We start from the raw sequence: 22,171 nt of genomic DNA, 5'->3' as shown, positions 1-22,171 counted from the left end.
TTCTAAAAATAGCCCTTGTTCTGTCCTGGTATCACTGGTATCAGAGGCTTGGCCTAAAGTAGCAAAATACACAGAGGGCCTGAGCCATGTCACATGCTTCTCATCAGGCTGAGACCAAATCTGATAAAAGATTAGCACAACGAGCCTTTTAATCATCTGCTCTCGAAAATCACTTTAACTATGATATGAAAGATCTTATTGTAGATGAAAACACACAGATCTTCTGACCATATCTGGCACAAACATTCCTGATCGAGGCAAACTCGACCAAACAAACAAACAAATAAACATGCATGGGCGTATGCACGCACACACAAACGCACGCACACACACTGAGGGAATGCATGCATAATGGTAATGGTAAGACCACCACACGAAGGGTGTGAAGAAACAGGAGAAAATAAAAGGTCCCATGTGAAATGAATATGTCCATGGAAACAGAGGATAAAAATAATAAAAGCATTATATTTAACTGGCTATTACCTCTGGTAAAACATGCTGGCCTTGTTTATTGCTGCTCCCTATTTCCTTTCCCACAATCCTTCACAAGTTTTATGACATCTTAGAACGCTCTGATAAAGTCCAAGAGAGAGAGAGAGAGAGAGAGAGAGAGAGAGAGAGAGAGAGAGAGAGAGAGTGAGAGAGAGAGAGATTTAAGGTCAGCTGACAGTGTGTTGCACTGTTTAGTTGTGGATTCATGGTAACCAAAGATGACCGTATCATAACTTCTTGAGAGTAGAAACTCTCTGAGAGGTTTGCTGGGGGGGCAACATTTATAGTTTTCTTATGGGAATCTCTCTCTCTCTCTCTCTCTCTCTCTCTCTAGTGCTGAGCGATTAGTGCTTTTTGAGGTCGGTTCGGTTTTGGTTCGTTTTTTAAAACAAATTATCACGGTTTTCAATTTCTGTTTAGATTTTTTTAACAATAAATGCACTACATTTTACATTTACATTTTAGTCATTTAGCAGACGCTCTTATCCAGAGCGACTTACAGTTAGTGCATACATTATTTTATCGAACCCACAACCCTGGCGTTGCAAACGCCATGCTCTACCAACTGAGCTACATCCCCTGCCGGCCATTCCCTCCCCTATTCTGGGTTAAATGCTGTAAAAACACAGAATAAAGCCATTTATTTTAGTGACTGCCCATTAGTATCACTTATTAGGCTCTAACCATAATAATAATAATAATAATAACCATAATTTATTCACATGACTTTATTTTAATCAAATATTTTGGTTGTATATTACATATTTGTTTTTAGTATGATGATGACTTTATTATTTAATTAATAAAACCCCAATGATAATAGTGACTGCCCATTACTGTTTATCACCTATTAATAAACCATCCTTTATTCACATTACATTACTTTAATAAAATATTTCAGTTGTTGTGTATGTTTTATTATTTTCTTTGATGACTTATTATTTTATTCCAAGTCATTATCTCATCTCTGCTCAGGCAGTAGCAGCCAGCCAGCCATCTATCTCTGTGCTCCCCAAAGAGTCATCCTTCAGGCTAGTAGGCTAGCCCAGGGGTTTGCAAACTTTTTCACTTCCAGCATTGGGGAACACCCACCCCAAATCCGGTGCAGTCCATGAGGAGGAGATGCACTGCAGTACTTAATGCAGCTGGTGGCCACACCAGATACTGACTGTTACTGACTATTGATTTTGACCCCCCCTTTGTTCAGGGACACATTATTCCATTTCTGTTAGTCACATGTCTGTGGAACTTGTTCAGTTTATGTCTCAGTTGTTGAATCTTGTTATGTTCATAAAAATATTTACACATGTTAAGTTTGCTGAAAATAAACACAGTTGACAGTGAGAGGACGTTTCTTTTTTTGCTGAGTTTATATATATTTTTTTATTCGCTTAACTATGATGAGTTGGACAACATGTCTCAGAGAGAAATCTCTCTAGAGAAACGACACAAACGGTGCGTTGAGTGCACAGAAAACCCCCAAACTAAATGGAATTCAAATAATGAATAAACCGACATTTCGGTTAATTGCTCAGCACTACTAAAATCCAAGAGGTGAATCTAAAAACACGTATGTATTGTGGTTTTAAGGAGCCAACTGGCTTACTGTCAGTCTATTAAATGGACCGGGTGCCTACTGGCATGCCTAGTGAATTGGTCATGGGCTGTTAGCTGTACTGACAGATCAACATGTAGGTCAAAGCCAATCTCCTGACTGCAATACAGAGAAAGTCTGGGAGGTGGGTAATCATTCCTCAAGAAGGTGCCCACACACACACCCTGAGTGAGAGAATGCACACAGTGGCACATACTTTTTGCATTAAGAACAGGGAGGAGGTCAGCCAGGTCACCCATGATTCAAGTCAGTATTTGATGTCCATACATGCCTCTGATTCCAAAGGTTGTAAGTTCTAAACCAGCGATAGAAAGCTGTTTTAAGCCTGTCGCAGTCCTTAACCCTTACCTTAACCATTCTGAGTTAATACCTAACTTTAAGAATTTGGATTCATGCCTGAACTTAACCTTGAATACTTCCAAATTTGACGTTTGGAACAACTTCGAAATTTGACATTTGAGAAACATGGATGAACGTCTAATTCTGACATGAGACTGTGAGAGCTGGTAGAGAGATGATTCTATTAGCGGATAATCACCATGACAAATCAATTAGGGTTTTTTGATGTTTAACCACAGAGGTCAACATTCCTACCCTGCACCGGAGTCACAACCCCTAACCACAACACTGCAGAGGTCAGCAGTCCACTTCAGCTTTGAACCAAACAGACATCACCCTAATTACCTAATCAGGTACCTTTTTCTTTACAGAATATTTGAGAAGTTTAGAGAGAGAGTGTGTGAGGAGGGATGGGGTCTCATCAGAACAGCGATGAACCAAACCAAATGGTGGATTTGCCCTTAGGACATGATGTAGGAGTCATTTTAGCCTCCCTGTATGTGCTCATTTAATGTCTATTGTGTGTCTAGGGATGTTTTAACTTACACTAGGGGGACTCTCACATGGGGTTATAGGTCACTGGTCACATGGTACACAGGTGACCAGAAAGTGTTAGCACAGGTGAGGGTTCTTACCATCACAGGAAAATGCTTATAGAATGCACCTCTCTTCACAAAGTTGCTCTATTAAATTTAGCTTCAATATCTGCAATAAATGGGAACATCACCCAACCAAAGATGTAGCTACGTCTGAAAAGCCAATTCTATGTGGACACATCCTGAACTGCTCTCAACCTGTGCCAGTTGTCATTACCCCTACATATTGCTCTCTACATGCAATGGGTCACTCTGCAATGATAGTCATTTCCCCCTCAAAATAAGTTCTGTACATTAGACATTCATCCATGTTTCTCAAACTCTATTGCTGGATTCAAACTTGCAACCTTTGGAATTAGAGGCAGATGCTTAAGTTGAGGCATTAACTCCAAATTCTTAAGGTTAGGCATTAACATCGAATGGTTAAGGTAAGGATTAAGGTTTGGGATAGGCCTAAAAACAACAACCCCCCCCCCCCCCCGCCCGCCACCCCATGATGAGTTGAAATAAAACTTACTGCGTCAACTCCTGACGCTAGGATGGCGGCCACGGAAAAACATAGAAGCAGAAACCTAAAAGGAAAGGGAGAGTGAATGAGTTAATATATATTTTACACAGACAATTGCTTCACATAGCAACATAATATGTCCCGTGTAGCTCAGTTGGTATAGCATGGCGCTTGCAACGCCATGGTTATGAGTTCGATTCCCACCGGGGGCCAGTATAAAAAAAAAATGTATGCACTCTCTAAGTCGCTCTGGATAAGAGCGTCTGCTGAATGACTTAACTGTAATAATAGAGCCCATTGAGCACTTGCCTCCGGTTCTTCAGTTCTCTCTCGTGTGTTGCCTGCATTGCCCCACTCATCCGAACTTCAAACTTCATTCCTAGTGTTCTTCTCCAGGTTTAGTGGTAGCCCTAATACATGTCGGGCGGCCCACGAACACAACTGAGACAAAAAACATGGCATTTATTTGTTGAACAACAGGACATCATAAAAGTATATATTGGTTCATGTTGAAAACTTGACATCGTTCGCCCCCCACGTGCGTAAACGTTTGTGAGTCAATATAAAAAATGTTACACATGATATTCATATAAAGGTGGAGACATGGATGCGGTTTATAAATCTCCTTTAAGAGTAGTTGGGTTTGGAAAGCGACTTTGTCTATAGGCTTTACACATGGGCTGTCTATCCCCGTAGGCTATCCAAGTAGGCTATTATAGCACAAGGAAATGGGAAAACCACATAAGATCTCTAAACAAATTTGCTAATGAACGAGACAACAATTTGCACAAAAAGTACTTTCTCTACCTGGGATGTGTTGCGCTTGTCGGGGGAAGAGTCTAGCGCGAGAGGGTATACGCGCAAGATCTCGGCGAAGTAAAATCACTGCACAGGTGTCCCGTTAGCTCTGTTACCAAGACTATCCTGAAATATACAAATAAAATGACTAAAAGACTGAGAGCAGTCTCTCTCCTAACAGTCAACAGTTGAAGTGGTGCTTTGTAACAACAGGGCTGTGTCCGTGTGTATGGGCAAGGGTGGTCGTAAACAGGGGGTGGGGTTGACGAGAAACAAGAACGACTTGCATTGATCAGAAAGAAGCTCACAACGTCGAGGGCAAATATGCAGCTCTGTTGATAGCCTGTATTTTCCTTTATGAAGAAGAATACGAAGGTTTCAACAAGTGGTCTTTAGTGGACATTCGGGACAGTTGTAGGCCTACATACATTTCCATTGTGCCCCTACGCGATAATGTTTCAGCGTGGCATCCTGGTTCTGTTGGTGGCTCTCTCCTACACCGTATACCAGACAGAGGCGGCGGTAAGAGCAATTTTAACTAACTTTTTAATTGAACATGGTAAAAACTGTATTTTGTTACTGTCTATGTGTTCAACTTCAGAAATAGGCTACTGTATAAGTTGTGCTTTTGGAGTTTTGGAAGGCGCGCTCGATGCCTCTCCAAGACTCAGCAGTGAGCATTGACTGAGTGCGTGCGTAACGTTCAACAAATTAAATGACATTATGCGACCTTACTATGCATTTCTATGGGACTCCGAATCATAGCCCGATAGCGATACAGCATGGAATCGAACCAGGGTCTGTAGTGACGCCTCTAGCACTGAGATGCAGTGCCTTAGACCGCTGCGCCACACCTTTACAAAACCTGCACAAAAAAGCCCGACTTCGTCATGTCCAAACTCATGGTGGCAAATTCTTAGGACTTATCACCATTTATCAGGATCATATTGGATATGACTGACCACTCAGAATTACTGTACAGTAGTGCTGATTAGTGAACAAAACTTCACCCAACACTTTGAAATTGCAATTTCTTTGGATTTTAATGTAAAAAACTAACATTTTGATCCTTTCTCCAAATATATAAAACAATATATTTTATTTAGCGTATTACTATACTTACATTAGACATTATAATACTGTGAATGTCATTGACTTGGTCACTTTGACGATACATGCTGCTCTGAATTATTCTGACATCATACCTCCAGAGCAGTGCAGGATGGTCAGTCAAAGTGCTTAGTGTGGCTCTGAGAATCTCTAGAGAGAGTATTCTGCTAGCAGCGCTCTCTGTTGTTTCACTCAGTGCTGTTTGGTGAGTGTGCAGCTTAAAGCCAGCTTCCTGCAGTGTGTCTGATGAGGGAGAGGCAGAGGGAGTGGGAGGAAGATGGAGAGGGAGGGAGAAGGGGAGGGAGAGGGGGGGAGGGTGGGGGAGAGGGGGGGGGGAGGGTGGGGGAGAGGGGGGGGAAGGGTGGGGGAGAGGGGGGGGAAGGGTGGGGCAGGTTGGGGGAGAGGGGGGGGCAGGTTGGCTGAGCTGACCTCTCTCCCAGCTGTGTGTGTTTATGTGTACAGTATATGTTCATACAGTATACCTACTTCTGTATCTCTGTGCTTTTTGAATAGTTGTGACTGAACTCTAACATTACAGAAATGTATTTTACTGTACAGAAGCATGTGGGTCAGCTCATTTTCGTATCAGTGTATATCTATATCACTGCAGGTGTCTGCACCGTCCAACTCTTCACTCCATGACAGACTGACTGACAGCTCACATTGCATTTCTCTGTTACCTCTTAAATCTCCAGTGTGTCTTTTATCACAGTCCTGCTGTGCTTTGTTAATGTAGAAAATGCTAAACATGCAGCCCCCTCACCTCCCCTCCCATCCATAGGGACATGGCTATACATTTTCATTAAGTGGGAAGGGAGTGGTAGACATGGATGTTCAGGGGAGTACCACAGTTAACTCCCAAGGCATACACTGTTTGGACAAGTTGACTAGAGCCACAACTCCCCTTTCTACCTGAGAGCAGGTTTAGAAAGCATAGAGGGCAGACATGCATATTCATTACAGTGTTATTAGTCTATTAGTACTTAATACTGCATTTCACTTTTTTGATAATAACAAATAAATAATTCAATCTGCCCCACAGATTGATCTCTCTGTAAGTAGGTGCGTGCGTTTGTGCATGTGTATGTGTGTAGACCCTATGGTGGGCCCTTGTTACCAAGGTGATGAATTATGTCTGATGTATTGAATATTATGTTAAATAGATGTGTCTATTAACATGAGGGCACTTTTACCAAAACATTCCGTAAAGTTGTTTCCAGTTACCTTTCTGGAAATTGGAGGGCTGTGGAATGAGAAAACGCCCCAACCACTTGTGCTTTCAATCAACGTTGGGTGGATGATATTACTCTACACTGTTTATCAGAAATGCTCTCAAACTGGCTTTCACTGGAAAAGAGAATCCATGTATGTAAACAGTGTACCAGAATAGGAGCTTTACAGCAGCGTTTCTCAAACTCAGTCCTCGGGTGCAGCTTTTTTTTCTTTCTTCCTAACACTACACAGCTGATTCAAATGATCAAAGCTTGTTGATTAGTTGATTATTTGAATCAGCTGTGTAATGCTAGGGCAAAAACCAGAGGACTGAGTTTGGGAAGTCTTGCTTTACAGTAAGGGGGAAATAAGGCTTCCTCGTTATATTACTTAAAACATTGACTCAAAGCACTTACTTGCACAGACTTCTCATTGGGATTGGAAATATGATGTCAGCAAGAGAAGGAGGAGACATTCCTGACAGATAGCTGTTGTTATCTGTCAGGAATAAGAAAAGAAAACAACAGCTATCTGTCAGGAATAAGAAAAGAAAACAACAGCTATCTGTCAGGAATAAGAAAAGAAAACAACAGCTATCTGTCAGGAATAAGAAAAGAAAACAACAGCTATCTGTCAGGAATAAGAAAAGAAAACAACAGCTATCTGTCAGGAATAAGAAAAGAAAACAACAGCTATCTGTCAGGAATAAGAAAAGAAAACAACAGCTATCTGTCAGGAATAAGAAAAGAAAACAACAGCTATCTGTCAGGAATAAGAAAAGAAAACAACAGCTATCTGTCAGGAATAAGAAAAGAAAACAACAGCTATCTGTCAGGAATAAGAAAAGAAAACAACAGCTATCTGTCAGGAATAAGAAAAGAAAACAACAGCTATCTGTCAGGAATAAGAAAAGAAAACAACAGCTATCTGTCAGGAATGTCTCCTCCTTCTCTTGCTGACATCATATTTCCAATCCCAATGAGAAGTCTGTGCAAGTAAGTGCTTTGAGTCAATGTTTTAAGTAATATAACGAGGAAGCCTTATTTCCCCCTTACTGTAAAGCAGGACTTCCCAAACTCAGTCCTCTGGTTTTTGCCCTAGCATTACACAGCTGATTCAAATAATCAACTAATCAACAAGCTTTGATCATTTGAATCAGCTGTGTAGTGTTAGGAAGAAAGAAAAAAAAAACGTTTTGACCTGCCCTGTACCAGTATGTTGGTATTTGGACCAAATGTTTAGAAAAAAAATATTGGTTTTTCATTCAGGCTGTTAGGTGCCTACCTCCTCTTCATACTTCTGGTTAGCCACTACAAATAAAGTCTGAATAACAGAGAATAAATATTCTTTCCCTCGGCGGCCATGGTCAGTCAGACCAGTCAGTCATCAGTCTCAGGAGGAGGAGGAGGAGGAGGAGGAGGAGGAGGGACAGATTGACAGATTCCTGGATGAAACAGATGTGTGTGGGAAGGAGGGATTGGGAAAGTGGTGGGAATTGAAGATTATTCCTAATTCACCCTCCTGTTTGGATCACGGCGTTCCCGAGTTTTCCCAAGGCAGGATGAACTGAATGCCAAAGCAGAGGAAGCGGCACTAACTGCTGGTTATCTCACTGCTCCACCACGTCTGTCTGTGCTAGAGTGTGTGCTTGTTTGTTTGCAAATGTGGATTGTGGGTTGAGAAGAACCGTTTTTTAAGTCATTCGGGAACTACCCCTCCTCCGACAGACAGACAGACAGTATTAATATTATTTTGGGAAGTAAATGTTTTTCAGTATGAATTACAGTACACACGTCTCATACACAGCATATGATGGATGAAATGGGTTTGGATCAGCCTGGAATTCCTGCGTTTGATGATGATTCAGTTTGGGAATCCTCTAAGTATAGGATGGGATTGTCTTCGATTCCTTTGGGGATGAGGTGATTCTGGGTCTGGTCTCTATCCCAGCCATGTGTCTAAGCCTGGTCAACTGGGCTATCCTGGACCTGGTCTGGTGGATTGCCCTCCCCAAAGAGGACAGCTGACCCTGACTGGCTACCAACAAAGCAATACACCCTGGGAAAGCCCCTTGTGCCTGACATCTGATTCCCCCATTGTAAAAATGCCTACATTTGGGGGAGTTATGTGTGTGTGTTTTCTTAGATATCCCTGGGTGGGCTAGTCCCAAGGTAATGCGCCTCTGCCCTCAGTCCTCGAGAGTGTCAGGCATGCCCCCTGTGTGTGTGTGTGTGTCACCCCTCTATGCCCTTATGTGTGTGTTCATTGTCTGTGCCAGGCATAGAGAGGATTATATGGTGGATAAGCACAGTGAAACCCCTCTATTCAGCCTGGTTTAAGGCTCACTATGGGGAGGCTCAGTCTGATCTGGCATGGCACCACTAAAGCACAGCTACAGTTTCTCTCTCCCACACAAACTGACACTAGAAATGTCTGCCTATTTCAGTATATTAGTGTTGTCTTTAATATCACATATCCCAAGAGAAGATCCATGAAGATCTACTCTATTTTATCCATGAAGATCTACTCTATATGATCCATGAAGATCTACTCTATGTGAAATTGTCTTCATCCATAGGATCACATAATCCTGAGATCCCCTCTATTTACATTATGACCTGCTACTCCCAGGAGAGTGGTTAGAGTGAACATGTCCCCCCAAGGCATTGTGTTGACATTTATGGGAGAAGTGGGTGGAACCTAACCCTCACCTGTAGGTAGTGTGTAATAGATCCTCTCGTCTGACACTCTGGGCAGCCCAAAGGGGGGATGTAGAGAGGGAGGGATGGAGGGAGTGGGCGATGTAGAGATAGAAAAGGATAGGTCACAGACCAGATCTGCCTGGTTACCAGCCCCAGATCCTGTCTGACACAGCTGGAAGAAGAGAGAGAGAGAAAAAGACAGAAGGGGCTTGAGAAGGCGGGATAAGAGGGATAGAGAGAAGGGTGGCGTTTACGAGCCCCAGAATGCCTAGTCTACTAGCCCCCCTTCCTTCCTTCCCCCCTCCCTTCCTTCCCCCCTCCCTTCCTTCCCCCCTTCCTTCCTTCCCCCTTCCTTCCCCAGCCCTCTCTGGTGCTCTGCTGGTGATGGTAAAGAGGATGACGACTTAGCTAGATCTGTTGAGCAATGTAGTTTTGTTCCGTGTTTTCACCTTCTCTCAATTCCTATCTGCCAAGCCCTGTCATTTTTCACCTCAGCTTCAGTGTCTACTAATCAGCACAGGTATGGAGACCAGACTAGGGTAAGGGTCAGGGCAAACAGCAACATACTGTATGAATCAGGCAGAAAAGAAATGAGATGTCTTTAAACTATTCTGAGTAGCACTGGAAAGCTTGTGTGATTGGAGTCTATGACCAGGTCAGTGAATGGATAGTACTGTTTGTATAATTGTGTGTGTGTGTGTGTGTATGGTGTGTGTGTGTGTGTATGGTCTGTGTGTGTGTATGGTGTGTGTCTGTGTGTATGGTGTGTGTGTGTATCAGACAGATGTTTGAACTGGCATAAGAAGGGAAAATGAGCTTAGTTTCTATTTTGTCTCTAAAACAACCCAAGACATCTCCATGGCAACTATCAAAATTCACATCGTCACGAGCCATTTCTATTTTTGTTATAGGAGACTCTATTTCTCTCTCTCTCTCTCTCTCTCTCTCTCTCTCTCTCTCTCTCTCTCTCTCTCTCTCTCTCTCTCTCTCTCCTCTCTCTCTCTCTCTCTCTATCCATCTCCTTCTCTCTCTCTCTCTCCTCTCTCTCTCTCTCTCTCTCTCTCTCTCTCTCTCTCTCTCTCTCTCTCTCTCTCCTTCTCTCTCTCTCCTCTCTCTCTCTATCCGTCTCCTTCTCTCTCTCTCCCTCTCCTTCTCTCTCTCTCTCTCTTGCCCCCTTCTTTTTAAATGTTATGTTACACTCGTTGATGTCCTCTTATAAATAAACATTTATCAAATGTTACAGGTTACAGCACGTATTTTAATCCTCTACCCCACATCTCCCATCGGTTTAGTTTATGGCCTGTCTGATGTTAAGGAGATGTAACCTTTTCAGACTGTTTCTCTTATTAAAAAAAATAAAAAATCTAGGTAATGTGCACATCATGGCTCATCATTAGGGATATTTCCCTGTTGCCTTTCTTGAGGCAACTTTCTTGACATTTCAGATTCTGATTCTGACTCTAAATATCATCATACAAGTCAAATAAAACTAAAATAAAACTGAAATGAATAAAAGCTTTCTGAAGCTTTCAAATAGTTTTGCCTAATGTGTACCTCTACAACACATACTGTGTTTAAGTTGGTCAATTGAAAGCTGATGTCTTTCATGAGAGCTGTCCTTCATAAGCCAGCACTATCAGGGGATTCACATATAGTGACAGCCATCTTTAACATGATAATTAGCTGCATAGTTAGTGGTTGGAAGGGACTGGAACCTTCAGCCATGTCTGTATAGACTGGGCTCTGAACAGCTGCATGATGGGAGTTGGTGTATTTGTTCTGTTTTTGGGTTGTTTGTGAAGCTGTTTTTGTCTGCGGAGTTCAGAGAACTCAGTAAATAAGGAGGGAGTGCATTCTAAAAAAGTCTGGGTTAAAAACAACCCAATTTGGATTCTTTGGTAACCCAGCGCTGGGTAAATATTGGACAGGGTCTTTTTGAATGTAATCCTTAGGTTATTTTAAATTGGTGTGGTTTATTAGGGGCGTGGCTCTCAGATAGATATTATTGGCAACCCGTGAGGGTAAATGTCATTCTTGTTCATCATGTTAAAGGGCATTATTTCCAGCACAATACCAGTGTAGTTTCGCGAGCCAATGCTAATTAGCATCTAAGGGTATAGCTAGGATGCTAGCATATACCCATAGACTTCCAGTCATTGCGGTAACGCAAGTTAGCAACTTCCTTCAAACTGTACGCAGAGACATAAAAATGGTATCCACAAGTTCATCTGCCTTTGGGGAATTATATAAAGGGCCTCATGTCATTGCCAAAATCCCTAAGTATCCCTTACATTTTTCCTTAATTTGTATTTTCATTTTACACATTCTCCTAGAATATTAAGATTATTTAATACATATTATAATAAGGTGGTATCTATTCTATGGGACTTGCATAGACTTTTAGGGAAGTCATACACTTCTGTAAGCCTCATTGAACCTTAACACTTGAAAACTATATAACAGAACAGATGAACAGGGATGACATTTACTCTCACCGGTGGCTAGAACTATCTGAAAGCCACGCTCCTACTAAACTATGGCTCCAGTCTTCTGATCTGACCCGCTCCGTCATATCTCAATAACCCAGTACCAATAACCCAGCATCAACAACCCAACCTTGCTCTTTTTAAAGGTCCAATGCAGCCGTTTAAAAAAAATATCTCAATAACAAATAATTTATGGGTAACAATTAAGTACCTTACTGTGATTGTTTTAAATTCAAATGGTCAAAAGAAGCAAAGATTGCTTCTTAGCAAAGAGCAATTTCTCAAGCAAGAATTTAGCTAGGACTGTCTGGGAGTGGGGAGGGGGAAACTGAAGACTAGCTGTTATTGGCAGAGAGGTTTGGAACTCTTTCTTATCTATTAACTCATTTACTGCCTGGTGATGACACCAGGCTGGCCAAAACTCCATCCCACCAAAACAGGCTGAAATTCCAGGATGTCTTTTCAAACAGCTCTTACACTACAAGGGCATTATCATAATTTCACAGTATTATTCCAACCTCATAGTGTGGAAATATAGATAAAGCTCAGGAAAATGTAGTTTTTGACTGCACTGGGTCTTTAAAGAAAACAACCCAACTAAGTGACCTAACGCTTGCAACCCAGCAGTTGGGTCAACCAAACAACCCAGCATTTTTTAGTAACTTACGTGCACACACACATGCACACGCATGCACAGGCATGCACACACACACACACACACACACACACACACACACACACACACACACACACACACACACACACACACACACACACACACACACACACACACACACACACACACGCACACACGCACACACACACACACACACACACAAATAGCTGCTCCCAGGGTCAGCAGAGAGAGTAATCTCATGGGTTTAGTCAGGGTTAGTCGTTCAGGTTCAGACAGGAGGACCAGAGGTGAACCCTCTGTCCCTCTCAACCCCTCCGTCCCCTCTGTCCCCTTCATCCCTCCCATTCCCTCTGTCCCTCCCGTCCCCTCTGTCCCCTCAGAGAGAGCTGTTTCCCCCTGTCATCTCCTTCCACAACTGGGCCCTTTCAAAAAGCTTCGTTTTCTTCCCAATTCCCAGAATCTGACAGTCAAGTCTTTAATATAATTGTTGGTGTTATTAGTCTATTATGTTGCTTTGGGGGGGGCTTTGTGCCACACCTAAACCACTGTGATCCCTAAAATAACGTGTAAGGAAACACTGCAGGACAAGTTTGAAGGGAGTAGGGGTGTGTGTGTGTGTGTGTGTGTGTGTGTGTGTGTGTGTGTGTGTGTGTGTGTGTGTGTGTGTGTGTGTGTGTGTGTTGAAGCTGAGGTGCGGTTGGACAGACATAGACACACCGAAGGTAGAAAATAGTAAAGTCATCTCCATGTCAGTGTTAGCTGGATTAACTGTAATGGTTTCTGCAGTATGCGTTAAAGTGGTAGTAGACATACTGTCCAGAAAAATAGATCAACTTTTCTCATTTCTCTGTACAGAACATGCTGCCACTGATACCTGTTGAATGGTCTGCTAGTGTAATGTGGTTTTCAGATGTGTCAGTGGTCTACCCCTCCCACTTCACCCCTCATATCCTCTCCCCTCTGTCGCCTGGAGCCTGCGGCCACGCTCTCAATCCTGATTGGTATATGGTTACTGTATTGTGCACCAGACACACACACACACACACACACACACACACACACACACACACCAACTGGTATATAGACATGTTAGTGGTTGTTATGGAACCATGGTGATTGAGATAGCAGATTCTTGTTATGGTCTTTCTCTCTGTCATGGGAGTGACTGTAGGTTGTAATTGACACAACCTGAGAACGTTCAGGTAGCCATGACAAGATCTTTATTCCTCTTTCTCAAAGAACAGATGGTCAATTCATTTCTCTCAACGTTGCCCTAGTTTTCGTTGTTGCCCTAGCTTGATGTTTTGCTCCGTAGGCTTATTGGACAATATTAATTTATTCTAGAGCACAAGCATCCATAGACATGTACTGTATTGTCCTATACTAAAGCCATCTATGTATTGTGTAGCCAGTGTGGAGGCAGATTTAGCATTTTAACTGATCCTAGATCAGAGCCATTTGACAGTTGCTGTTATCTCTATTACCATCTCCTTCAACAAAGAACAGGCCCGAGAACAGTGGTGCCTGTCAGCTGTAGTGGTCTCTAATGTTATATAATGTGGGGTTGTAGACTTGGGGTGTATGTAACGACTACAGATAAAGACACAGGGGAACTGGCAGTCCTGACCAATAGGTAACCATCTAAGGGTAATCAGGAGATGTGGCTGGTACGGTAATGGTTGGTAATTTAATGGTAATCAGCAGTGCTGTTCTAAAGTGGCGGCTGGAGGGGTCTAGTAGAGATGGAGGAAGTTAAGACCCAGTTATAGATTCTGTCTGTCTGTCTGTCTGTCTCTCTCTGTCTCTCTCTCTCTCTCTCTCTCTCTCTCTCTCTCTCTCTCTCTCTCTCTCTCTCTCTCTCGCTCTCTCTCTCTCTCTCTCTCTCTCTCTCTCTCTCTCTCTCTCTCTCTCTCCCTCCCTCTCTCGCTCTCTGTTTCCATCCTTCTCGCTTTCCAAATCTCTAAGACCCCTTTAGGTGAGGCTTTGTTTTGACCTATTTGTTGCCAACTGGACCTGATTGCTGTAATTCCCTTTCCTGTGTGTGTGTGTTTGTGTGTTGATAACTTAACGTTGTTAATGCCTTATTCCATAGTCCATTGTATGCCATTAAAGAGCCCCTCCCCTGTCGCGGTAATTATTTCCATGGCAAAAATAAACACTTTCCTTACATTAACAGAAGAGGCCATAGGGTGTTTGGGATGAGAAATGGAACAGTGTATGCACACACACGCACGCACGCACGATATTGGCGAATGGAACTGCTAGCTACTGTCCAAATAGCCTAGCAGACACCTATACTCCCAGATGGAGTCACTGAGTCAGCCCAGTAGAGTGTTTCTCTGTTTCTGCCTCTAATTACCTCGCTGGCTTCAGTAGAGTTCTTTGTTTCTCTCTCAATAGATCTCCCAGATGGTTCCTTGGATAAATATTTTAGACTATGGTGGTTTCTTGGCCAGTCCTGGTCAACCACAAGGATTTTAAAAGTGTCTTAATGATGTTCTCACATTACATTCTTAGACAGTACAAAATATGGTCTGCAGAAGCCATAAATCTTATACAAATGATTATTTTTTTACTGTCAAAGCCAATTTGATTCCACATCTCACATATTGGCTAACTTCTGCAGTACAGAAGGAGCTAATAGCAGAGGACTGTTGCCATAGCCTTTATCCTGGGGTGATAAGTGAAAGTAAACAAGGGTGTTGGGCTGACATCACATCCTGTCACACACCCTGACCTCAAGGCCCCGCCTCCTCCTTCCTGTTGGAGCGATAGGATACTTCCTATCTGGGATCGAAACACATTCTTGCTCCATTTTTAGCTAAAAGAGACAGAGAAAAGCACGTGTAAGAGAAGGGTAGGGAAATGATAAACTAGAGAAAGAGATTAAATGTGAGTGTTTGGTAGGGGGTCTCTCCCAAGGCCTAGAGATCATTGACACCCACCCCACTCCCCCCCCCACACCCCTCACGTGCCTCCCTGTTCCCAGATTCCAGAACTTTCTGAGAGGGAAGTGAGGCAGCCCCAGCCCCTTCTTCTCTTTGTCAGCTTAAAAGCCAAGGAAAAGGGGACTTGCCTCTTAAGAAAGTAGGGCTTCCTACTTCCTTAAGTCCACATTCTACATCCTACAGTGGTGTACATTCACACAGGAAGTCAAGCCAGAGACAGAGCAGGGGTACTCAGACTCTCTCAAGCCTGCAGCAGCTCACAGAGAGAGGGTTGGCACAAAACAGCTCTCTTTCTCTCTTTACCTCTCACACTCTTTCTTTCTTTCTTTCTTTCTTTCTTTCTTTCTTTCTTTCTTTCTTTCTTTCTTTCTTTCTTTCTTTCTTTCTTTCTTTCTTTCTTTCTTTCTTTCTTTCTTTCTTTCTTTCTTTCTTTCTTTCTTTCTTTCTCAATACCCTATTTGTTCTTAGTGAGAAAGACTCCAGAAATGCTGCTGTCCTCCAAAGCCACCCACTCGCTCTCCTTCATAGACTCTCTTTTTCAAGAGAGAGATAGAGGGAGAGAGAGAGACAGAGAGAGAGAGAGAGAGCACCAGTGTGCAGAAGCAACAGTATCTCACCTTCACACACTGTAGGTAGAGTAATCCACAGTTTCTAGGTCAAGTGCTGACCGTCTCACTGGGGATGATGCTTCAGCCTCAGCCTCCTGTGATTTCCTGGTGTTTTACAGGTCACCTCTGCATTAGTCAGAGAACAGTCTCACACAACACTGATACAGACAAAGATGGAAGTGGAGTGTTTCATTTGGCTAATGTACTTTATGCTAGTGTTGGAGTTTTATCAGTTTTATGCATTTGTTTATGAGAACAATGTGTGTGTATATTGGTTTGTATTGCGTTCCTGTGGGATTGTTGAGGAAAGTTTTATTTTTCTTTGGAACAATAACCACCCAAAAGTAGTGATGCGCGCAAACAGACCTCTGTACAGCATCCAGCACACACACACGCACACACACACACGCACGCACGCACTGACGCACGCACGCACGCACGCACGCACGCACGCACGCACGCACGCACGCACGCACGCACACACACACACACACACACACACACACACACACACACACACACACACACACACACACACACACACACACACACACACACACACACACACAGATGTCTCCCCTAGCTGTCTCTGCACAGACAGTCTCTAGTCTCTGTCATGCCGTATTGTACCCTGAGGGTGTTAGAGGAGGGGAGACCCTCATAGACAGCCACTGTCTGTCTCTCTGCTTCTGTCTCTCTGCTTCTGTCTCTGCTTCTGTCTCTCTGCTTCTGTCTCTCTGCTTCTGTCTCTCTGCTTCTGTCTCTCTGCTTCTGTCTCTGCTTCTGCTTCTGTCTCTCTGCTTCTGTCTCTCTGCTTCTGTCTCTGCTTCTGTCTCTCTGCTTCTGTCTCTGTGTATTACTTCTGTTCTGCCACACTAGCACACGCCAGAGGCTTAGGCATATCAGCTGTTTTTGGGTGGGGTGAGTTGTGTGTGTTTCTGTTTGTGTGTCTGTGTGTCTGTGTGTTGCAGGACAGCCCCCTACCAGTGCAGGATGATAAGCATTGGCATCCTGTAATTTGCTGACAGCTTAACCTTTGACCCTGACAAGCTTGGGGCATTCTGTAATCAGTGGGATTACAATGACAGGTTGAAACACACACACACACACACACACACACACACACACACACACACACACACACACACACACACACACACACACACACACACACACACGAGACTGATAATGTAAGGTTTATCAAGATGACCCATGTCATTAGAGATCTTTAAATCCTTTCTAATGATCAGAAGAGAGGTCGGAGGTCACGGGCCATGTGATGTCAGTTGAAAACTTACCTCAGAGAGTGAGGTCAGGTAACCTCCAGAAACCCTGGAGGAATGACATATGTTCTGGAATAGCGATGAGTTCTGGAATTTTCTGGTGTTCAACTTTTACCTCATCTACAAGAAGAAAACTCTCTTTAGTCTAGAATAGATCAATGAGTACTGAATATACAGTGGGGAAAAAAAGTATTTAGTCAGCCACCAATTGTGCAAGTTCTCCCACTTAAAAAGATGAGAGAGGCCTGTAATTTTCATCATAGGTACACGTCAACTATGACAGACAAAATGAGAATTTCTTTCTCCAGAAAATCACATTGTAGGATTTTTAATGAATTTATTTGCAAATTATGGTGGAAAATAAGTATTTGGTCAATAACAAAAGTTTCTCAATACTTTGTTATATACCCTTTGTTGGCAATGACACAGGTCAAACGTTTTCTGTAAGTCTTCATAAGGTTTTCACACACTATTGCTGGTATTTTGGCCCATTCCTCCATGCAGATCTCCTCTAGAGCAGTGATGTTTTGGGGCTGTCGCTGGGCAACACGGACTTTCAACTCCCTCCAAAGATTTTCTATGGGGTTGAGATCTGGAGACTGGCTAGGCCACTCCAGGACCTTGAAATGCTTCTTACGAAGCCACTCCTTCGTTGCCCGGGTGGTGTGTTTGGGATCATTGTCATGCTGAAAGACCCAGCCACGTTTCATCTTCAATGCCCTTGCTGATGGAAGGAGGTTTTCACTCAAAATCTCACGATACATGGCCCCATTCATTCTTTCCTTTACACGGATCAGTCGTCCTGGTCCCTTTGCAGAAAAACAGCCCCAAAGCATGATGTTTCCACCCCCATGCTTCACAGTAGGTATGGTGTTCTTTGGATGCAACTCAGCATTCTTTGTCCTCCAAACACGACGAGTTGAGTTTTTACCAAAAAGTTCTATTTTGGTTTCATCTGACCATATGACATTCTCCCAATCCTCTTCTGGATCATCCAAATGCACTCTAGCAAACTTCAGACAGGCCTGGACATGTACTGGCTTAAGCAGGGGGACACGTCTGGTACTGCAGGATTTGAGTCCCTGGCGGCGTAGTGTGTTACTGATGGTAGGCTTTGTTACTTTGGTCCCAGCTCTCTGCAGGTCATTCACTAGGTCCCCCCGTGTGGTTCTGGGATTTTTGCTCACCGTTCTTGTGATCATTTTGACCCCACGGGGTGAGATCTTGCGTGGAGCCCCAGATCGAGGGAGATTATCAGTGGTCTTTTATGTCTTCCATTTCCTAATAATTGCTCCCACAGTTGATTTCTTCAAACCAAGCTGCTTACCTATTGCAGATTCAGTCTTCCCAGCCTGGTGCAGGTCTACAATTTTGTTTCTGGTGTCCTTTGACAGCTCTTTGGTCTTGGCCATAGTGGAGTTTGGAGTGTGACTGTTTGAGGTTGTGGACAGGTGTATTTTATACTGATAACAAGTTCAAACAGGTGCCATTAATACGGGTAACGAGTGGAGGACAGAGGAGCCTCTTAAAGAAGAAGTTACAGGTCTGTGAGAGCCAGAAATCTTGCTTGTTTGTAGGTGACCAAATACTTATTTTCCACCATAATTTGCAAATAAATTCATTAAAAATCCTACAATGTGATTTTCTGGATTTCTTTCTCTCTAAATTTGTCTGTCATAGTTGACGTGTACCTATGATGAAAATTACAGGCCTCTCTCATCTTTTTAAGTGGCAGAACTTGCACAATTGGTGGCTGACTAAATACTTTTTCCCCCCACTGTACGTGTTTAGTAGTTTGCGTCTTTGTGCATACAGTATCTGGGTATGTGTGTGTGTGTGTTTGTTTGTATTGGTGTGTGTGTGTTTCACTCACTCATGTGTTTCACTCACTAATGTGTTTCACTCACTAATGTGCTTCACTCACTCATGTTGAGTGTGGGGACCAGACTCACAACTGTAAGTCGCTTTGGATAAAAGCGTCTGCTAAATGGCATATTATTATTATTATTACTGCTTCTTTAGACAATGCACTTGGTGATGGTGGTGACAGCAAGTTTTTTGTAATTACTACTGTAACACATTTAAATGATTTTCAATTAATTGTAATGGGTTTGTTTAATGGACTATGGGATTTTATCAGCCGCATTTGTCTCTCGCTCTCTGTGTTGTGTGGGTGTGTTATATAGGGTAATGTTCTGAAGTGGTCCCTAGTAGCTGCAGTTTTCCTGGCATCTGGCAAACATATGAGAATCACTTAAAGCCAAGGTTTCTATATTCACACGTCGTGTTTAAGTGACTTTTAGCACGCCAGAAGGCCTGAGAATTTCTCTAAAACAATTTTCCCATTTTCTCTTTAGGGAATCGGGGGTAATTTGAGAATGTAGGAATTTGTGTCGTACAGTAGTGTGTGTGTGTATGTGGGTGTTCATGTGTGTGTGTGTGTGTGTGTTTTTTTTCCTACAGTATATTTAGCTTATATTTGGTTCCTACAGTAAAATGCTCCTGGTTTATCTCCCATGTCCAGTGGCAGTCTCCATGTCAAGACCATTTGTTAGTCTTCCTGTCCACAGCTCTTTCCTATGGGGTTTAACAATGAAAATAGGATCATTTTGTATGAGATAATCTCCACATTTATTTGATGCCAGCAGGTCATTATGAGTATGTCTTCAGTCTCATGTTTTCTCATGGTTATTATACATAGGACCAGGAGTTAATTCAGACCATGTGACCTGACCAGGGGAAACTCAAGGCCCTTGTTACAGATAGAGGATCTTATTTTGAGCCAGTTTGCTACAGCAGGAAAATAATCCTGCAGAAACAGGAAATGTAAATTATTATGTTGATTATAATTAATGGACATTTTTGTTGGGGTTGATACATTTTTCAAGTCTGAAATTTCAAAGTGGAAAACTCAAATACACTACAAGTTTCCTGTTGCTGCAGGATTATTTCCCTGCTGTAGCAAACTGTCACGATCATTAGAAACAGCGGACCAAGGCGCAGCGTGATAAGCGTACATTCTTTTATTACTTGTACACACACGAACAAAACAATAAACGATCCGTGAAGTCCTAGGGTTAAACACAAACCATACGGATCAAGATCCCACAAAACACAAGTGCACAACAGGCTGCCTAAGTATGGTTCCCAATCAGAGACAACAAGCAACAGCTGATTCACGTTGCCTCTGATTGAGAACCACCCCGGCCAAAATAGAAACACATAACCTAGAACAGAACATAGAAAACGAAACATAGACACTACACAAAGAAACTAACACCCTGGCTCAACATACAAGAGTCCCCAGAGCCAGGGCGTGACACAAACTGGCTCAAATGAAGATCCTACGTCTGTACCTGGTTATTGGTCAGGGCCATGCAGAGCAATGGCGTCTGTGTCTGTTTTCATTTATTGTTCCCTTCCCTGTGGCAAGGTTTTTCAATGCAAAGCATCTGGAGTGTGTGGTGTGTGTGTGTGTGTTTGTGTGTGGGTTTATGTGTGTGTGTGTGTGTGTCCTGTGTGTGTGTGTGTGTGTGTGTGTGTGTGTAAAGTCACTAAGGGAAACAGAGGGAAACAGGAGCTAGCATTACAGTACAGTAGTCCAGTGTATGTTCCCTATGTCTTTAATGAGTTTAACCAGAGGAAATGTAAGATGTATGTCTGTATGTAGCCCTTTCCTGCAGTCAAATGACCTAGTGGCCTCATGGGTGGAATGTTCTCTATATTTAAATAGTTGTTGTTTTTTCTGCAGAAAATTCAGTGTTTCTATGTCAAACAGTTTTGTTATATTCAGTCTTCTGTGATGTATATAAAGTGTAATATTGGGATGCAAACTCAAAATTGAATACATTTCAACTCTATATCTGACATGGAACAGGTGTCTTTTCTTTTAAGCCCATGACCGTGTGTGAGGTGTATACTTTTGTTTAAAAGTAGATTTGTTTAAGACTACCAAGAAACTCTCTGTGTGACCCTGATTTATCTCACTGCAGTGAGGTTATTGAGCACTAATGTACGTCTGCATAGTTTTCTGTTCATTGATATTGGCAAAGAGAAGCCAGCCTAGGCACACCATGCCAAGCCAAGCACATGCACGCACGAGCACGACACAAAAGGTACGGCATGGCACCACACACACACACACGCGCAAACACACACACACACGCAAACACACACACACACACACACACACACACACACACACACACACACACACACACACACACACACACACACACACACACACACACACACACACACACACACACACACACACACACACTGTTTATAGAACTGGTAGCACCAGCCAGTAGCCTCGTCTTCCAAGTAAGGCAGTGAGATCCTCCTGCGCTTGTCTTCTCTCCTCCTCTCCTCTCCTCCTCTTCTCCTCTCCTCCTCTCCTCTCCTCCTCTCCTCTCCTCTCCTCCTCTCCTCCTCTCCTCTACTCTCCTCCTCTTCTCCTCTCCTCCTCTCCTCCTCTCCTCCTCTCCTCCTCTCCTCTCCTCCTCTCCTCTCCTCCTTTCCTCGTCTCCTCCTCTCCTCCTCCTCTCCTCTCCTCCTTTCCTCCTGTCCTCTTCTCTCCCTCTTGCCCAACTCCAGAGAAGGCTAGGAATGTCTTGCTGCAGATCTCAGCCCAGCACAGCGAGAGAGAAGAGGAGACATGCTTGTCCATTAGTCACCTCCTCTCAGGCTGGCTGTGTACAGTTGGTGGTTGTGGTTACTGGTAGTGTGGTCAGAGCAGCTCATGGATGGGGCCCAGATGTGGTCATGTGAGTGATGGAGGTTGTGGTCATGTTACAAGTATATGACATCATCGATCATACATCAACCACAATAT

General features: G+C 43.1%; 2 protein-coding genes across 2 annotated transcripts in view; one reads left to right on the top strand and one right to left on the bottom strand.

Moving 5' to 3' along the window:
- LOC311143831 (uncharacterized protein) overlaps positions 1-4,444 on the bottom strand; it is a 105,336-nt gene extending 100,892 nt beyond the window's left edge. Inside the window, 3 exon segments of the mRNA XM_084179713.1 lie at positions 3,560-3,614; positions 3,860-3,991; positions 4,358-4,444. Coding sequence (XP_084035839.1) covers positions 3,560-3,614; positions 3,860-3,927 — 123 coding nt within the window. The 5' untranslated portion in view covers positions 3,928-3,991; positions 4,358-4,444.
- Positions 4,445-4,665: 221 nt separating this feature from the next.
- Positions 4,666-22,171, top strand: part of LOC311143669 (uncharacterized protein) — a 55,221-nt gene continuing 37,715 nt past the window's right edge. Inside the window, exon 1 of the mRNA XM_084179540.1 lies at positions 4,666-4,870. Coding sequence (XP_084035666.1) covers positions 4,802-4,870 — 69 coding nt within the window. The 5' untranslated portion in view covers positions 4,666-4,801. The remainder of the gene's footprint in view (positions 4,871-22,171) is intronic.

Source organism: Coregonus lavaretus, assembly GCF_964263955.1.
Source record: "Coregonus lavaretus genome assembly, chromosome: 16".
In the NCBI taxonomy this organism is placed as follows: domain Eukaryota; kingdom Metazoa; phylum Chordata; class Actinopteri; order Salmoniformes; family Salmonidae; genus Coregonus; species Coregonus lavaretus.
Note: the sequence above shows the minus strand (reverse complement) of the source record. Positions and strands in the feature narration are given on the sequence as shown.